This window comes from Mus caroli, chromosome 16, assembly GCF_900094665.2.
Source record: "Mus caroli chromosome 16, CAROLI_EIJ_v1.1, whole genome shotgun sequence".
Taxonomy (NCBI): Eukaryota; Metazoa; Chordata; class Mammalia; order Rodentia; family Muridae; genus Mus; species Mus caroli.
The window spans coordinates 901818-919315 of record NC_034585.1 but is presented as its reverse complement, the minus strand read 5'-3'; the positions used below and the strand labels follow the sequence as shown (position 1 = coordinate 919315).

The 17498-nt window shown below is 54.2% G+C and overlaps 2 protein-coding genes across 2 annotated transcripts in view; one reads left to right on the top strand and one right to left on the bottom strand.

The window, feature by feature from the left end:
• The window catches only part of Coro7 (coronin 7), a 54805-nt gene that overhangs the window by 30755 nt on the left and 6552 nt on the right, over positions 1–17498 (top strand). The window contains exons 10-16 of the mRNA XM_021185519.1: positions 15295–15349; positions 15688–15745; positions 15823–15968; positions 16049–16141; positions 16300–16431; positions 16889–17012; positions 17297–17472. Of these exons, the coding sequence (XP_021041178.1) occupies positions 15295–15349; positions 15688–15745; positions 15823–15968; positions 16049–16141; positions 16300–16431; positions 16889–17012; positions 17297–17472 (784 nt within the window). The remainder of the gene's footprint in view (positions 1–15294; positions 15350–15687; positions 15746–15822; positions 15969–16048; positions 16142–16299; positions 16432–16888; positions 17013–17296; positions 17473–17498) is intronic.
• Vasn (vasorin) lies at positions 151–10925 on the bottom strand. Its single transcript, XM_021185521.1, has 2 exons — positions 10729–10925; positions 151–2758 (listed from the first exon to the last, which is right to left on the bottom strand). Exon 2 carries the CDS (start codon positions 2747–2749, stop codon positions 728–730), a length of 2022 nt encoding a protein of 673 aa, XP_021041180.1. The 5' UTR covers positions 2750–2758; positions 10729–10925; the 3' UTR covers positions 151–727.

Sequence of the window (17498 nt, the reverse complement as noted above, 5' to 3'; positions counted from 1 at the left end):
AACAAGTCCATTTTCCTGCCCCACCCATGGTAAGTGAAAGCCTTACCATGGTCAGGACCCATGGTTAGAGCATTCTAATGGCAGGGCAGCAGCCCCTCCAATCCTGTGCATGTCCATAGACCTTAAATCTCAAGCCCAACCAGAGAGACAGGCAATTTACTTTATTTTTTATTTTCTTACAAAAGGCCTTCATATCATCAATAGTCTTACAAAAACCAAAGTCCTTGTCACTGAGTTTGAAAAACACTTTCCCAGCATAAATGGGAAAAGATCTTTTATAAATACATTAGAAAAAACAAAACAATAGAAGCAAATCCACATGTGCCCAGAGCACCTTCCTTTCCAGTTTCAAGTGTGCCTGCACTTTTGAGGCCAAGGCCAGAGCCCTAGTGCCTTCCCCATTCATTATTTCTGGGGGCTTCCTTCACTGGTTACCAGACTCCATGGTTTGGGAAGCCCAACATGCCTAGCCATGTTACCAGCACATGGCAGGGCTCACATCCCAGGGTTGCACATTGCACAAGATGGCAGGCGCTGTACTGGATGCACTGGCGGCTGGCAGAGTTCATCTGGGCTGTAGCAGCTTACAGATGAGACCCAGCCCAGAGAGGGTCCCACAGCACGCCATCATGCATGTGCACTGTGGTGTATACTGAGAACTTCCTTCTGTGGCAGCAGGAGGGTGGTGACTGAAAGCCTGACCCCCTGGCTGCTTTTTCTCACCGGTCTAAATGTAGTGCTTAGCAGGGAGGACCCCCTGAAGGCTGGGCCCTGGGTAGCCCATAAGAGGCACCTCACATTCAGGACCACCTGACAAAGCCTCCCCACCTCCCTCTGTTGCCTTGGAGCCTGGCTCCAAAGGGGCTTTCACCCCCTCTAGTTCCAGGGGTCCAGTCCCTGGTCCCACCTGCCCTTTGTCCTGAGCTGTAGAAGTTGCCCGCGCCCGTCGCACACAGTAGGCTGCCCCTACGGCAGCCAACACAGCCAGAAGTACAGCAGCCAGGGCAGGCGCAATGAGGAGTGGCAGGTTGCCCTCACGAGCCTGGGTAACTGGGGCATGGTTAGAGCGGACTGCCTGGGAAGTGTTGGCCTCCCCACAGGCCTCCTCACCTTCAGGTGTCCGTCCAGCTCCCAGGGGTGTGACACAGATAGAATAGGTGGCATTGGGTCGCAGCTGGGTGACTGTATACTCTGCAAGTGAAGCAGGCAGCCGTAATGTCACCAGTCGCTTGTCAGGGCCAGACAGGTTGCGATAGGTGAGCCGGAGGCTCCGTAGCTGCACAGTGTTACCCTGCAAGTAGCGCTGCAGCTTCACACGCAAGGAGGTGGGGCTCACCGGCTCAATGCTGAGAGGCAGCAGTGGAGGGGGCCTTGGAGTGTCTGGTACGGAGCTGGGCTTCATCCCTTGTTCCACTGGACTTTCACAGTACAGGCCAATGAAGCCCTCAGGGCATAGGCACTCCCAGTGGTGTCTTGCTCCCAAACGGCAGCTACCACCATTCAGGCAGATGGATGCTGGACAGTCCTGGGGCTGAGGAGCTGGCCTCATGGTTGGTGGGGCAGTCGATAGTACGGTGGAGGCCTGGGTAGTTGGCTCCGTGAGGCTGGGCCAGGTGGTAGCTTGGCTAGAAGTTGAAAGTGTGGGCTCCCTGATAGTAGACCTTATAGTAGGTACTGTGGCCGTGGTAGTGGTGACTGGGCAGCCAAAATCTGCATAATCCAGATCCAGGAGCAGTCGGCCAGCATTCTTGGGTGGGAAGTGACAACGCGTCTCCTCAGGGCTGGCCAACACAACATGGTTCTCACGCACCCAAGGACCAAACCAGCTCAAGGGGCACAAGCAGTTGAAGGGGTTCCTGGCAGCTGCTAAGAGGCGCAGGCGGGGAAAGAGACTGGAGAGGTCACTGGGCAGGGCCTGCAGGCTCAGGTTGCTCACATCCAATTCCTGTAGGGCAGTCAGGCCAGCGAGGTCCTCAGGCCGTATCTGGGCAATACGGGTGTTGCCAGCCAGCCGCAGGCGTGTCAGGCCGCGCAGGCCTTGGATCACAGATGGTACATGCTCCAAATGGTTGTCAGCGACATCCAAGTCATGGAGGTTGAGAAGGCGGCCAAAGAGCCCCTCATCCAGCTGCCGCAGCCCTAGGCCAGCCAACCTCAATGCCTCCACATTGGCGGTATCCAGTATTCCGGCTTCCAGGGCTGGGATGCTGTTGTGGCTGAGGTCAAGCAGCAGCAGGCGGGGCAAGTGCAATGGGGGCAACACCCGAAGCTCATTGTCTGGCAGCTTGAGCTCCAGGAGGCGATCAAGCGCATCGAAGGCACCGGGTTGGATGTGGCGAATTCGGTTCTTGCCTAGGTAGAGGCGCTCCAGGCGTCGCAGGCCACGGAAGGTCTCGTTGGAGATCTCGTGCAGTTTGTTGGCAGTCAGGTCCAGGTTACTGAGGTTAACAAGTGGCTGAAAGATGCCACCAGGCAGGCTGGTGATCTGGTTCTGTGACAAGTCCAGAAGCTGCAGGCCTGGAAGGCCAGCAAAACAGCCCACATCAAGGGTAGTGATGCCGTTCTGAAAGATGTACAGGCCCACTGTGTCAGGTGGCACGTCTCGGGGCACTGTGGTTCCCTGACGTGCAGTGCAGAAGACTGTCTGTGGCTGGTTGCACTGGCAGCCTGATGGGCAACCCTGTACTCCAGACCCCAGGAGCACCAGGAGCAACAACAGGAGAGGTGGCAGGCAGCTCCTGGAGTACATCTTCTGTCCCTAAGAGCAAAGAGCTTATGAGTCAGGGCTGAGGGCAGACACATCAGGAAGCCAGAGAAGAATTCTCCATTCCCCACCCTCAGATCCACTGGAGCCCAGAACGTGTGAGTCAGGTCCCTAGTGCCCTTGGCCAGTTTCTGGGCTATCTCTGTCATCTCTTCTCTATGTGATCATACCACTATGGTGGTGTTGTCATGAATGAACACACAGCAGGCTGATCATGTGGAGGCTAGCTAGCCTAAGGACCGTCAGCCACCGCAATAGCTCAATGACAACACAAGGTTCTCTGTCTTGAACCCAGACCTCTCTGCCCCAGCCAAGCCCAGTCCCTCTAGCTGGCTGCATGCAGCGGGAAGGAGAACTGTGGGTCCTGAAGCCCCTCCCTGTAGAAGCTGGAGAGACAGGATGGGCAGTTGGCCCGGGCGTAAGCAGAGAAGCTGACTGTTGAGGCTGCTGGCCCTTGCACCACACTCTTGTGTCCCTCCCTCCTCTGAGGGAGGAGAGACCGCAGCAGGAAAACTTCACATGGAAACTATGGGATCTGTGTTTTTCCACTTGTGCTGTCAGACCTGCCCAGGATGGGGGCTGTGGGCCACCAGGATGTGGCTAAGTGATGAGGTTCTTAGAGGAAGGGTAAAGGCTGGCTGGCTGTCCTCGCCTGTCGGGTCCCCGTCTGGGGAAAGGGGTGGCTGGATGAATTGAAACTCCTTTTCTTCCCCTATCATCAAAGCACAAACTAAAGATGAGGAACCCTGTGGTTCAGGTGAGGGGAAGGACATTGTCCTCACCGTGAACGGTGGCCTGTAGCAGTGGACAAGAATATCAGGCTAACTCTTCAGATAATTTTTGGAGGTTCTGCTCTGGGCCCCTAGAACAATAAACAGCATTGTCCCCCAGAAGTGACAGTGGCCCGTCCTCTCCACATGCCAGTGCTTGCTCAGCCACTGCTGTCTCAGTCCCCTCAGCAGCCAATTGAGATCATTTGTCACTCCAGAGTAACAGAGAAGGGGCTTTTAAAGGTACAGTGCGTTTGAGCTGGAGCCCAGGACTTGAGCATAGCCAGTGTGATAGGGTCTGCCCCTGGGAGGCCCATGCCCTCTACGGCTGCATGTCCTATCAAACCCCACCAAAGCTGGGGCTCCCGCTCTTGTCCTGGGATGAGAGAGGTCAACAGCTTGCTCACTTCACTCAGGCTCCTAGTAGAGGGCTGCACTCAAGCACAGTCCTCACTCTGGGTGCCCCAGAGGCCTGGGCCTTGCTGGTATGTAAACCTTCCCCCAGGCAGGTAGTTCTGCCTAATGGCTGACAATCCCCTCCCGTTCCAGGCACCTGCTGTTCACACAAGGGCCTTTTGTGCTAGAGCTGGGGCCTCCCTTCCCCCACGTGTGGCTACAACAGGTAACAAGACCCCCACCCAGTCTGCCTTTACCACTATCCCATCTATGGGTTCCCCTTTTCCAAAGTACAAGGGCCCCTGGTGTGAAAGGGAAGAAGACAGACAGCCTGGGTCCCAGGACAGGTGAGTTAGCTGCCTGGGGCCTTATGCCAGCTCTAAGTGAAAGAAAAGTCTTTGTTGCCCAGGTTAAATCCACTTGCCTGTCTACTACCTGCAGTATCCCTTTGTCAGGGAAGGGAATCTTTCCCCTTGGTACCTCTAAAAGCCCCTTCTCTTCTGTTACTCTAAGCTACAAAGCATCCCTCAGTGAAGAACACCTTGGAGCTTTCCCAACCCCTGACCTGCTCTGTAGACAGCCCACAACTTCCTTAGGCAGAGTCCTGCTCACCTTTCTCCTTGAGCTGCAGAGCTTGTGCAGTGCTTTTCTGCTGAGGGAGCACTTAGATAGGGGCTCCTATGAGAATCAGCTGAGACAAGTACCAGAACCTCGAGGATCAAGGGTCCCTGATCTACCAGCACCATGGGGCTCCACAGTTAATAACCTAAACCTGTTAGCCATGCCGTACCCCTAGCTCCCATACCTATAGGACCATTTCTATTCTCTCTAACTCAAGGTAGCCTGTTTGGCCTGGCTGCCAGATATGGGCTTCAAATGGCCTCCATCCACACAGGAGGTGAGAGACCTACCCCCAGTCAGTCTTCTCAGTGTAACCAGGCCAGGATCAGACAGGAGGGGACCCTGCACATGGCTATCCTGGCCACACTGCTGATTTGTAAGAGCTCATTGCAGGCAGGTGGCCCTACGGTCAGTTGTCCAAGCTGTGAGGCCTCAATTGGGGGCACCAGCTTAGCACTTGACTCTCTTCTGTATGTCCTCCCCATCTTAGAGCTGTGGGGATGAATGGGTGCTAAGGAGGGGCTCCTTACTTTGCACAAAGGGAAAAGGGATATGCAGGAGTGGCTGACCATGGGATGGATGCCTGGCTAAGGGCTGAGAGCTATGGAATAGCCATACAAATTGGTAGGAGAGAGATTAGCGGTGACCAGGGTTCTAGGCCAGGAAGATCATACAAGGAATAGCTAATCCAATTCCATTCCTCCAATAATCATGTTAGTTTCTTTGCCTGACCCCTGGCAAAAGGTAGATCTAAAGCTTTGGAAAACTCCAGTTTGCAAGCGATAGTCTGTTGTGTGGGAGCTCTGTCATGGGTGGTTCTGGGAACAGTGTGGTTAAGACAGAGGCTGACCATGGTGAGAAGCAACAGAAGATAGGCCTGACTTGAGATTGGGTGTCTTGGAACCTTCTCCATACACCAGGCTGATCCTCAACTCACAGAGATCCTCCTGCCTCCACCTCTGAAGTCGTGGAGTAAAGGTGTGCATCACCAATGCCCAGCTTGGGTCCCTTCTGGACTGAGCTGCGTCTTTCACCTACAGAGCTGGTGAGCTGTTACGGGCAGTCCCGTGGACGGCGGCTGCTGCTCCTCCTCTTCCTCCTCCTCTTCCTCCTCCTTCTCCTTTTTTTGGTGTGGATTTTAAACAGGGAGTTTATTCTTTAATATGTAAAGTTGTCTTGCCATTTTGCCTCTGTGTGTGTGTGTGTGTGTGTGTGTGTGTGTGTGTGTGTAGGTGTGTACAGTGCCTGTGGAAGCCAGAAAAGTTGTTGGATTCCCTGGAACTGGAGTGGAACAGGTGGTTGTGAGTCTCCTTGTGGGTGCTGGGAATCAAATCTGGGTCCTCTGGAAGAGCAGCCTGTGCTCTCTACCACTGAGCCACCTCTCCAGCCTCAAACAAGGAGTTCTTTTAATAAGTTCTGAAGGACATTTAGCTTGTCTGGGATCCCCGTCCTTGTGCCTGCCGTGTGAACAGGCGGGGGCAGGTAGCTTCTCTAGAGTTGCTACTGGCCTGTGCTTTCAGCTGATTGTGCTCTGACAGAACTACCGCTTTTGTTTTGATATCTGATCCTTGTGGGGTTACAGAGTGACCATTTCCTTTGTGAAAGTTATGGGAGTTCTGAAACAGCCTGGGCTTTAGGGGTCAGGAGGGCAGCATCTATGAAGGGTCAGGCTGCCTCTTCTTAGATTCCTCACCTAGGTTGGCCTGACTCTATCACAGCAGACAGGCCTGGCTCTCTCAGTACCCAAGAGCCAGGAGGAGGTATTTAGGTCTGGCTCTAGAACCAGACCACAAACTCCACCTCAGCATCCACTGGAGCTATTCACAGCACCTGCTTCCCAAAACAATTGCCAGATGGTCAGTAAACATTCTTAGCTACTGGAGGTATTGCCTGTAAGCCAGGAGCTCTGCCTTCCTCAATGAGCAGGATCTACTGTGGAGACTATCACTTTCATGCTAGCTAGGGACCCCTGGGCCCAGTCTAAAGCTGCATGACCAGGCATCCGTCTACTCTTAAGGCAATTAAGGTGGGGGTGTGGTCCTTCGTTTTGTAAAGGAATGTGGGGTCAGCGGTCCTTTGGTCCAACCTCCTGAAGCACATGACCTCCAGCAGGGGATCTGTGAGTCAGGACAACCAAGGGTATTGGTCATCTAGTTCTCAAGGGCTAAGGATGCCCTCCACACCCAAGTGTGTGACACACTTGTGGGCACCCACCCATACACATGCCTGAGGTCAGGCAGGGACGGGAGAGTGGGTGGGGTAGGACCCAGGCATTTAGTGAACACAACAGCCCTGGAGCTGGTCATGTGCCCTTCGAGGTGGAGAGGACAATTGAGACCCACCCCTCTTCACACACTTCTTCAGGCTAGATATAGATAGGGTCTGCAAGGTCTGCCTCTCAGCTCTGGGCTCCAAGCCTCTGTCTCCTGGGGCTGGACTGAATGGGCTCTACTCTGCTTGCCAGGCCTGGCAGCAGCCCAGCCCCAGGAGGCTGCCAACACCACCCCCCCAACCTCCTCCTGCAGGCGGGATTGTGCTGGCGGCCAGAATAGCTGGCTCCAGTTTCGCTGACGTGTCCGAGGCAGTTCTGGGCTCTGGTTTGGTCCACCCCATCTTGCCTCTCTAGAACAGCAGTCCTGGCCCAACAGAGAAGATGAGTTGAGGGTCTCTATTATAGGTTTTCAAATAGAATTCGAGAAAAGGAGGCAGAGCCCAGACTGGTAATTAAGTCAGGGGATCCCAAGCCAGTTCTGTTCATTCTGCTTTGTGGCCTCACCCCAACTCCCTTCCCTGTATTGGGTCCCATCTCTGCCTATAGCTAACTCAAGGGCTTTCCTATCTAAGCTGCAGGGATAGATCACCTAGGAAGCTCTCTTAAAGTTGCAATTCCCTAGGCTTTGTCTATTGTTTTTTGTTTTTTGTTTTTTAAAGTCATTCCTGTTGGGGAGAGTCAAGCAGCTATATTTTGAGTAAAGTTCTCTGTTGGGTCTTCTGCACAGCTAGAGGGACTGCTAAAAGGACCATGAGAACATTCACTGGGCAACTGCTGTGTTTGTCCAGGAAAGGATTCTGGGTCTTGGAGTTGGTGTGGCCAAGGTGGCCTGTCTCCACCCAGGTGGGTGACCTGGCTGCTGTCAGACCTGTCAGCCAAGGGAGATAGATCAGTGACTAAGATCAGTCTCTGGCTTAAGTGAACCCTTGGGGTGGCAGGTTGTGCCATCTTAAGAGAGGTGCCACCTGTTGGGCAAGAACACCTGTGGCCCCAGGAGCTATGTGGTGGCTGTGGCCCAACTAGATGTGGGCTAGGGGAAGGACACTGTCAGCACGCGTGGCAGGTGTGCCGCTCCTGGGGCTCGGCCTCCTACTGCCTTGTCCCTGCCCAGGGCCTGGCACCCACTGAATGAGCTGTAACCCTGCAATTAACCCCGGAACTTCCACAACACCTTAGTCACCACAGAAGGCCACCCACCCCAAGCTTCCCGGGCACAGGAGTCTGAGAAGGCAGTGGCCTCACAAGGGTCTTTTCTCTATTCCATTTGTCACACCACTGTCCTACAAGTCACTCAGCAGTCTCAGATGAACCCTCAGCTATTGTATGACACACAGAAACCCCTTCTGGGGTCTATGAACTGGCCATTGAACCACAACTCTGCCCCTACAGTTGTCACTATTGTCCAGTGGCTGAGGCTGAAGGCCAGCAAGGTTCTCAACCCACCCCAGCTCCCTCAGGCAAGCCAGCTCTGTCCTTAATGAAATCTCTTAGGCAGCCTCCAGGAATGTCAGAGTCTTATTGCATTCCCCAGGAGGAGCTCGGGGGTGGGGAGTGGGGGGGGGTGTTCCCGACCTTAAAGAAGAACTGGCCTTCTGCCTTTCCCCAGCCGCCCCCAAACTGAGGTGGCCTGAAGAAGCCTCCTCACACCCAGGGAGACTGGAATGAGGAAAAGCGGGGGAGGCCTGCTGCCTGGACAGCAGGCTGAGGGGTTGGGGAAAGCAGCCGGGCTGACTCTGGAATGTGGAAACTGATAAAAGGAAGGAGGGCTAGTCCTCCCCACGATGCCAGAGCACCCCTACTGGCCTGCTGCCGTCACGTGTACACACACACCCTCTGGGCCACACTCCTGCGCGCGCGCGCGTGTGTGTGTGTGTGTGTGTGTGTGTGTGTGTGTGTGCTCGAGTGTGCCTCTGCTGCTGTGTGTGTGAGCGCACACACCTCTCCCTTCTCCAAAAGCACACACAAATTCCATAGCCGTGAGGGGAGCTGGTTTTCTTGCCAACACAAGGGCCTTAGGTTTCCCAGCTTGGGGGGGGGGGGGCTCTAAGGGATCTCTGGCGAAGGTGACTGGTCCCTTCACATAAGATTAGGCCCTGCCAGTGGTCAAGAATGACTTTAGGCACTTACCCAAGAGAACTGTGCTGGGGATAGTTAGGTAGGAACCACTTCCTGCTGCCAAATGGAGCCCCACTTTCCTGGGACTCCAGTTGAACCTAGCCACAAAAATCCTGGCTCTTCCTTAGCACTTATCCTAACTAACCCAGGCTGGGGATATCTGGAATGGCAGTGACTGTGTGTGTGTGTGTGTGTGTGTGTGTGTGTGTGTGTGTGTGTACCTAAGCATGTGCCTGTCTGTCTGCCTGCCTGCCTGCATGCATGTCTGGCTATCTCTCTTGTCCCCAGGGCTATCTGCCAGAGAGGACTTGCTTAGGAAAGTATAAGTCTTACAGTGTCTGAGAGGCCTCTTGTACTCTCTCTTCTCCCACCACTTCCAGAGGGTGGTCTCCAAACACTCTGCCACAGTAGCCTTCTACCTAGTGCCCTCTTTACCCACAGATCTCAGGTGGCTGTTCTGGTGTGCAACTCTGAGGCTTGGCAAGTTGGGGACAAGCAGTGCCTGCCCCCCTCCCTGGGCTGGCATGTGTGCTCCTAGGTCCTTTCCTCTCGGGATGGGAGATGCTAGATAATGGTCTGGAGGGAATCCAGTTGGGCTGCTCATTACCAGAGCCCTCTTCCTGCCTCTGACACTCTGTTTACAGAAGTTCCCCCGGGGGCTGATTCCCCTGGGAGAGGACAGTAAACTCTAGGGACTACCCTCCCATCCCCCACCTGCCTGCTCCAGCTCATGCTAACAGCTGGGTCCATACTGGCCTTCATTGCCCATACCAATGTAGCCCCTCACAAGGCTCCAGCCCACCCACATCTCTGCTTTCCCAGCAGCCTAAGGGGAAGGGACCTTTTACCTTTTAGCCAGACCCTCTCCCCTAGGAACTCTTGACCCAGATAGGGAAGAAGGCTCTCTTGGTGCCTCTTCCTGGAGCATCACCTACTATTAATGCAAAAAACAAGCAAGGGAACTCCTGAGCCTTGGGTTTCTTCTACTGCAGAGGCTGCTTCTGGGATCCAATGGAAGCAGTAAATGACCCTGGTATGGTAATCGTTAACGAATGGGGGTGAGGTAGTGTGGTTGGCACCAATCAGCTGGCTTGCCAGTGACCACAAGGAACCTAAGCAGTCCTCTGGCCCTAGAGCTGCAAGTTGGGGAACACAAAGGACTAGACTGGCTATAGACCATTGGTTCTGCAGCCCAAGCAAAGCCCATTACTGGTAGAGATGAGATGCGCTGATACTGGAGCACTAAAAATTATGGTTAGCCAAAGTTCAGCCCTCACCTGGGGGCACACCTATCAATCTCCCCATTCCCGGTCCTCTCCAGGCTTGCCTGCGTATTCGTGGCTTCTGCCATGTGTGACAAGGCCCAGAGGATCCCAAGCAACCATTCTGCACAAGGGCACCAGACTGTCTGACCCCCGTGAGGGAAAAGTAACCAGACTACGGCTGGGCCATCCCCTAAAAGAGGGTTGATTCATAAAACTGGTCACGCCAGAGGGCCCAGTCGTGGGAGGAGGAAGCAAGGGAGGGGGTGTTTATTTTGTCTACTCAGAGCCTCACGGGTAGGTTAGCCATGTACAAACGCACGCAGTGGTTCTCCCGAGGGTCAACGGAGGCCCCTGAACCCACTCAGGAAGGGGGGTGCAACTGGACGTGCCCGCCCAGGTAACGGCCCGAGGCCGGGATAAGCCCCTTGCTCCGGCAGTCGCAGCCCCACTAGAGAATGTGCTAGTGTGCTGTTCCAGTGTGATCAGCTCCGCCTGTCGCCCCCACCCTCGCCCCTAGACACTCACCGGGAGACGACTGCGGCTGAAGGAGCCGGGCAGTGCGGTCCAAGGCCTCAGTGGGGCCTCAGTCCTTCGCCTCTGGCCGGTCCTGAGAGGTCCCGGGTCCCGGGATCCAGAGGCTGTTGCGTCCCGGGCTGGGGTCTCCCAGCCCCGGTCTCTGGCTCCGGCTCCGACTCCGAAGTTGACTCGTAGGAGGCTGGTCTCTGCTTAAGATGTAGGAGTGGGTGGGACCGTCTCTACCGAGGGCGGGGCTTCCTCCAATTGGCTGAGGCGCGGTTTGACCAAGCCTATACACACCCACCTCCTCTGAATGGGTCATTGCACTAAGCAGGCCTAGTTTGCACCTTAGATACCTCCAGATCCCAGTGAGGAGTGATTTTATTAGGCTGGCTTAAGTATCTTTTGCTGTGTGACATTTGGACAGGTTCCTGCTTTTTAACTGAAAAATATCTAGTGACACAAATTCAAGAAGTGGACATTCGGGTCAGTAAAGAGCTGAAGAAGCAGAGGTAGATTGTAGGGATGTAGCAGGGATGATGGTTGAGTCCCCATGACCAACCCAGTCTGCCAAAACTGAGGATTTTTTTCATACAAATCTAGATTTTTTTAGGCGTAATCTCACAATGTGTTTTTGTTGTTAGCTAATTACAATTTCAAAAGCTAGAAAGGCCACATGAAGTGGTTCCAAGAGCCTCTTATATAAAATCTCTTAATGCTGGACTTGAGATCTTTGTACCCATGACAGCATCCCTGGTCACCTTCCCCAGCTTTAAATGAGAGACTGGGACCTAGGAACTTATGTCTGCTCAAGCCCCTTGAGTTACTGAAAGCTTCAAGACTAGAATATGCCTGGGATGGGAGGCAGGATTGGGGACTTCATCAACAGTAGGAGGGACCTAGGTGTTTGTTGACAGCAGCCCTTGATTAAGCAGGAGGGTGCTGTGCCAGGGGCTGGTTCAGAAAAATCCCCTGCCTTGCAGGATTCCAGGAAAATGATCATTCTCTCCCGCCCCCCCCCCCCCCGTGGTTTGTGGTTAGAGTCAGGCCTCAGGGCCTTTGGGGACCCAACTCAGCGCCCGGATTTCACCATCATATCCCTTTTCTGCCGGGTCTGTATCGAAGGCCTTGTCTGGGTCTCACTATCTGGAGACTTATCTGGCCTCAGCTGGTACTTGTGCTGTAAATGCAGGGCATCCACACCCCCACACTCGGGGGCAGGACTGACCCCAGGTGTTTCATTTGGCCTGTGTGGCAGGTTTGAAAGTTGGATGTCATTTCCAGAATTGAAAAGTCGGGTGGTTTCATGTGATACTTAGTTTTCTTAGCTTGTCTTAAACAGGAAGTCTTCGAAGGCTGGGTGGCAACTGCCCCCAGGTTCACCAGTTACCCCAGGCACAAATCTGCTGGATGGCAGGCTCCTCAATCCCCGAGTGTTGTAAGTCAGGTCTGTCATCTCAGCTGCTCTGAGACTGAGGCAGGAGGATCACAAATTCAAGGTCAGCCTGAATAACTCCATAAGACCTTTTTCAAAATAGAACTCTGAAGGTTTAACTCAGTGGTAGAGCACCTGAGATAAATAAGGCCCTAGATCAATATCCAGTACCAGCAAAACCGAGGGAATACACAAGTGCTCTGTGACTTCCAGTCAGACTGTCTCAAGCCACTTCCCATGAACCATGAGGCCTCTGAGGCCCCATCCTCCTAGAACTCACAGCTTCCAGTATATCCCATCTTGTCTAGTCTCTCATTGCTCTCCAGGTACCACCCAGGTCCCCACAAGGGAAGAGAGTGTGGGATGCTTTTGGCCCAGCCTGGATGGCAGTGACAGATCTATGGGATATATGGCATGAATGGAGGGGATAGCGGAGATGTTCAAGAGCTGCTGTCCCCCAGCAACTCCACCCCTGTTCTTTCACAGTATCATCACAGGGCACTTGGCAGGCTCATGACATTGTCAGACCGTAGTCACTTCTTACCATCTAGTAGGTGGCAACATCCTTAGTCTTCTAGTTAGGAATAGCTCCAGGCCTTTGCCTTTCTCCGACTTTGGATCTGGGGTAAACTCTGGACAGATGTCTGTGAAACCCTTCAAGGCGGTAAGCCTAGTGACCACAGCAGCAGCACAGGTATGGGCACAGTATCCCTTCCCGTCTGGCCTTCTGTCAAGTCAAAGTGTGTTCTGCATCCTGACCCAAACACAGCTTGGCTCTCTTCACAAGGCCTAAAGGCAGGCCTGTGCCAGTTATTGGCTGTTAGTGCCGGATGCTGTGACCCCATTTCCCTGCCCATTCTGGGCAGTGGGCAGCAGGATGCTTCTGCCTAGCAGAGATGTCCAGATGGCTCTACCTGAGGCAAGGAGGACTGGCCTGACCTGTCAGAGGAGCCAGCCCTGCCCTCTCTGACTTCCTGCTCCTGCCACCCAACACCTGAGTCAGTGGGCAGGCTCTGAGGGGGTGGCATGAGGGGAGGCCTAAACAGGCTTCTTCAGGAGGTGTTTCAGAGAGCTGGCAAACTGTCTGTGCTCCAGTGGAATTCTTGGGGTTCTTCTCATGCTCTCTGCTGGGCAGTACAGCAGAAGGCCACAGGGTTGTCTCCAGCTCTGCTCCAGTGCTGTGCTCCTTTAGTTCCCAATTTCCCAACCTTTCCTTCCTCAAAAGTCTGTGCACCCATCTCAGGGCCATCTTGTTCCCTCCCTACTTTGTTTAAATCGTACCATCTAGCTTGGGATGGTAGAGTGATTCGCCTAACATGTATAAGGCCCTGAATCAGAATTCCCAAGTTTCACAAAACAAACAAAAATAACAACCTTCTAATTGTTTATCACCTACTGCAGAGAGAAGTTCTGTTTCACCTGGCCCTGCCCACCTGAGTCTCAGCCATCTCCTCACTGCATAGGGTCACCACACACCACATTTCCTATCCCCAAAAGGCCTTAATTCAATTCCTGCTATAAGCTCTTGGCATATAATGTTCTCCTTGTCTGGGACTCTATCCCCCGTCATGTCTGGCTTCTGCCTAACACTGGAATCAAAGAAACACCCATTCCCCAGTGGCCCAGCCAAAACCAAGTCATCCTGCCTGCTTCTGCACAGCCCCAAGGAAGCCTTCTTGCAGCATTTGTCTAGTTCTGAGACTGTGTCTGCCTTGTGCACAGGCAACTGAGTGCCTTGAGCATTGTACTGGGTTGCAGCTCTCCTCTATTCACATGGTCAGGCTGAGCTGAGGACTAAGCACAGATTAAATGATTATAAACGAATGAGGAAAACCAAATGGAAGAGTGTTAATGTCAACTCCAGTCTTGTAGGGTGACCCTAAGCCACTGGCCACCCTTTATATGTCTTACATGCCTTCTGCTGTGGCAGGCAGGGGTCAGGCTGAGTGGAGAAGGCCAGCAGTGAGGCCAGCTCACCCTGCCAGCCTGAGGTAATGAGGGCCTGGCCTGTGTTACAAGTTACCAGCTTTAGGGCCCTCCAAGAAATTACAGATACACTTCGGGGCCCCACCCAGCTCTCTACCCACTCTGTGCCTCCTGGCAGAATACTAGTAGGCAGGGGAGGAGGGGACTGGACAGCAGACACCACTGGGGGACCACAACAGGGATGGAACACTGTTTGGGACCAGGAGCAAGGGATAAATTCTCACAGCCAGGTATGGGGCAAGCACTTAATCCCCAGCACATGGAAGGTAGAGGCAAGGGCATCTCTGAGTTTAAGGCTAGCCTGGTCTAAGTAGCAAGTTCCAGGACAACCAGGGCTACATAAAGATACCCTGACTCAAAAAATAACCAGAAGATTCTCAAGTTCTCTTGGATGCCCCTCCTTCAACGAGAGGTCATTGCAAGGCAGGGTGCCTTGGGCCTGGGGCTTTTATGTAAAGGGTCTCCAGGGCCCAGAGAGGGGAGGTGGAAGTTCTTGGCCAGTGAAAAGGTTGGCCTTGGGCTGTCATGGTTCTGGGCTCCCAGCCTACCCCAACCCCCTCCCCCATGTCCTCACCTCAGGAATGTGCTTTCTGCTGCTCTGGGCTGTCGCTGCGGGGTGGCAGGGGCGGGGGGGGGGGGTTGTCCAGGAAAGCCTGGCAATATTGCAGCCTTTCTCACTGCTGGGCACAGCCGGTCACAGGCAGCTTGAACTAGTACAGAGGCCATCTGAGCTTCTAGGATATAGAGTGATGAAGAAGACAGTACCACCCTATCCCTGGAGCCCCCAAAGTAGGCTCACTCTGCGTAGGCTGCACTGGAGGTTGGAGAGTCCCTGGTTGGAGCAGCTACCCGCTTAACCTCCTTGCTTGTTCTGGTCACATACACTGGTTGAAGTAACGTTGTGTATGTTCTCATGAGTGCCTGGAGTAGAATCAGGCCTGAGCTCCCAATGCCCAGGCCAGTGCAAGTGCTGCAGGGAACAGAGCAGCTGGATGACTGTGGCTTAGTACAAGGGCAGCGCCAAAAGAAGAGATTGAGGATTTAGAGGCCGGCTAGGTCCAGCTAGAACCTTCCTGGTCCCTGCTCTGAGGTCACAGCCTTGCAGACTTCCTGCTGTCATCCTGTCACCCAGCCCGCTGGCCCTCTCTCCCCAGGCCTCTGATACCTCTGCTGGATCCAGACTCTGGGCTGTTGGTCCTGGCAGGAAAGGTGAGCAAAAAGTTGAATCACCCCCACCCACTGCCCTCCATGTGCACTACTCAGAAATTAGGCCCCTGGGCTGTTTCCTGTGAGCGAGAACTGTACATCCCACGTAGGCAGCCAAGATGAAATGACCTCTAGGTTGTCCTTAGGAGGAAAAGACCACGGTGTTTGGTATGCCGTTGGTGTGCCATAAATGCTGATGGTTCTCACCACATAAAGTAATGAGTGCGGAGGGAAGGCCTGAGGCGGGTGCAGCTCAGCACCCAGCAGAATCAAGGCCTCTGAGTGGTTGCTGCAGTTCTACAGCACATGGTCAGGTGGAAGTCAGGCTGTGTTTGTTTCAGGGTGAGAATCAGCTATACTGTTACGAGGTGACCCCACAGCAGCCTGCACTGAGCCCAGGTGAGTCCTTGCTTTCCTTGACGCCCCACCACTGAATTGCTTCCCTTGCTGACTGTCCCCTATGATGTCCTTGACAGTGACCCAGTGCATTCTAGAGAATGTACTACGAGGAGCAGCCCTTGTTCCCCGGCGAGCACTGGCTGTCATGAGTTGCGAGGTGCTCCAAGTCCTGCAGCTGAGTGACACAGCCATCATACCCATCAGCCACCACGTGCCCCGAAAAGTGAGAGGGGCCCTGGCAAGGGATTGGAGAGGGACCAAGGGGATTTGGGCCTCGTTAGCTCTCTGCCTGTCCCTCACCAGGCTGTAGAGTTCCATGAGGACCTGTTTCCAGACACAGCCGGTTCTGTGCCTGCTTCTGATGCCTACATGTGGTGGGCTGGGGATAACCAGCAGGTAAGGCCAGCCCTGCCTCATGCTGCTCCCCTCTCATCCCCTGGTCCCAGCAACCCCTGGGAGCTCCCATTTGGTTCTCTCAACCTCATGTCTACCCTCCAAAGGGCCCCTTTATACCCGGCAGCATGTGCCTCCCTCAGTGACCAGCCTACCCACAGGTTCAGAAGGTCAGCCTCAACCCAGCCCGCCGACCCCATCCTTGCTTCACGTCCTCCCTGGTGCCCACTATAGAACCAGCCCCTGACATGGTCCAGCCTGCAGAGATGCCCAGAGCTGACACAGACCTGAGTGTAAGTACCAAGTCACCTCACCTACAGCTAATGAGATACCACAGTAGATAGTGAAGAGGTCAAGAGGCTATTCTGTTCACCTGCCAAATAGCCTTTATGATCTTTAGCTGTCAGGCATAACAGAGGTGTGTGCAGCATAGTAAAGAACTTAGCACTGTGTGCTAAGCTGAGCAGGTGTTAAAGAGGCAGGGTTGTTGAAATGCTGGCAGCTGTACTGTCCCCCACCTACCCCCCAAGAAAACTGGGAGACAGGAGCAGCCACCTCTGACCCCATGACCTAAAGCTCATTTCCCTCTTTCAATTGCCACCTGACTCATGCTTCAGCAGGCTCATGCCCAGAGCATTATCCCAAAGCCCAGAGGAGCCCAGACACATTGCCCAGGAATTGGCCATCTGACCCCTTTCTGCTTGGTTAGTACACCCAGGGACCATTGGCTGACCACATCCTTCTCTCCAGGAGGGCTTTTCTTCCCCTAGCTCACTGATCTCACCCTCCACACCATCCAGTCTGGGGCCTTCACTCTCCAGCACGAGCGGCATTGGTACCAGCCCCAGTCAGAGGTCCCTTCAGAGCCTGCTGGGTAAGCTGCTCATAGCGGGAGGGCCCTGTCTTCCACCAGCCCTAAGCAGAGACCTTATATAGACTAGCCCAGGCTTGTGCCTCTAGGACCACCAGCTTTCAGGCTGTAGAGGAACGTGGGCAAGCTTCATAGACTAGCTGTGCATGGCAACCCCACCCACAGTAGCCTAGCTGGACCCACACCAGACTCCTTCCAATGACGAGGGCAGTGGGTGGCCATAACTAGGTACAGGATGCGCAGGCACAGCTTTCTCACACTTGCTTGTGTCCCCCACTGCCCACCAGGCCCCAGTTCTAAATTTCGCCACACTCAGGGCAGCCTCCTCCACCGCGACAGTCACATCACCAACCTTAAGGGACTCAACCTCACAACACCTGGTGAGAGTGATGGCTTCTGCGCTAACCGGCTGCGTGTGGCTGTTCCCCTGCTCAGCAGTGGTGGGCAGGTAGCTGTGCTTGAGGTAAGGGCCCTGCCCCATCAGGGTTA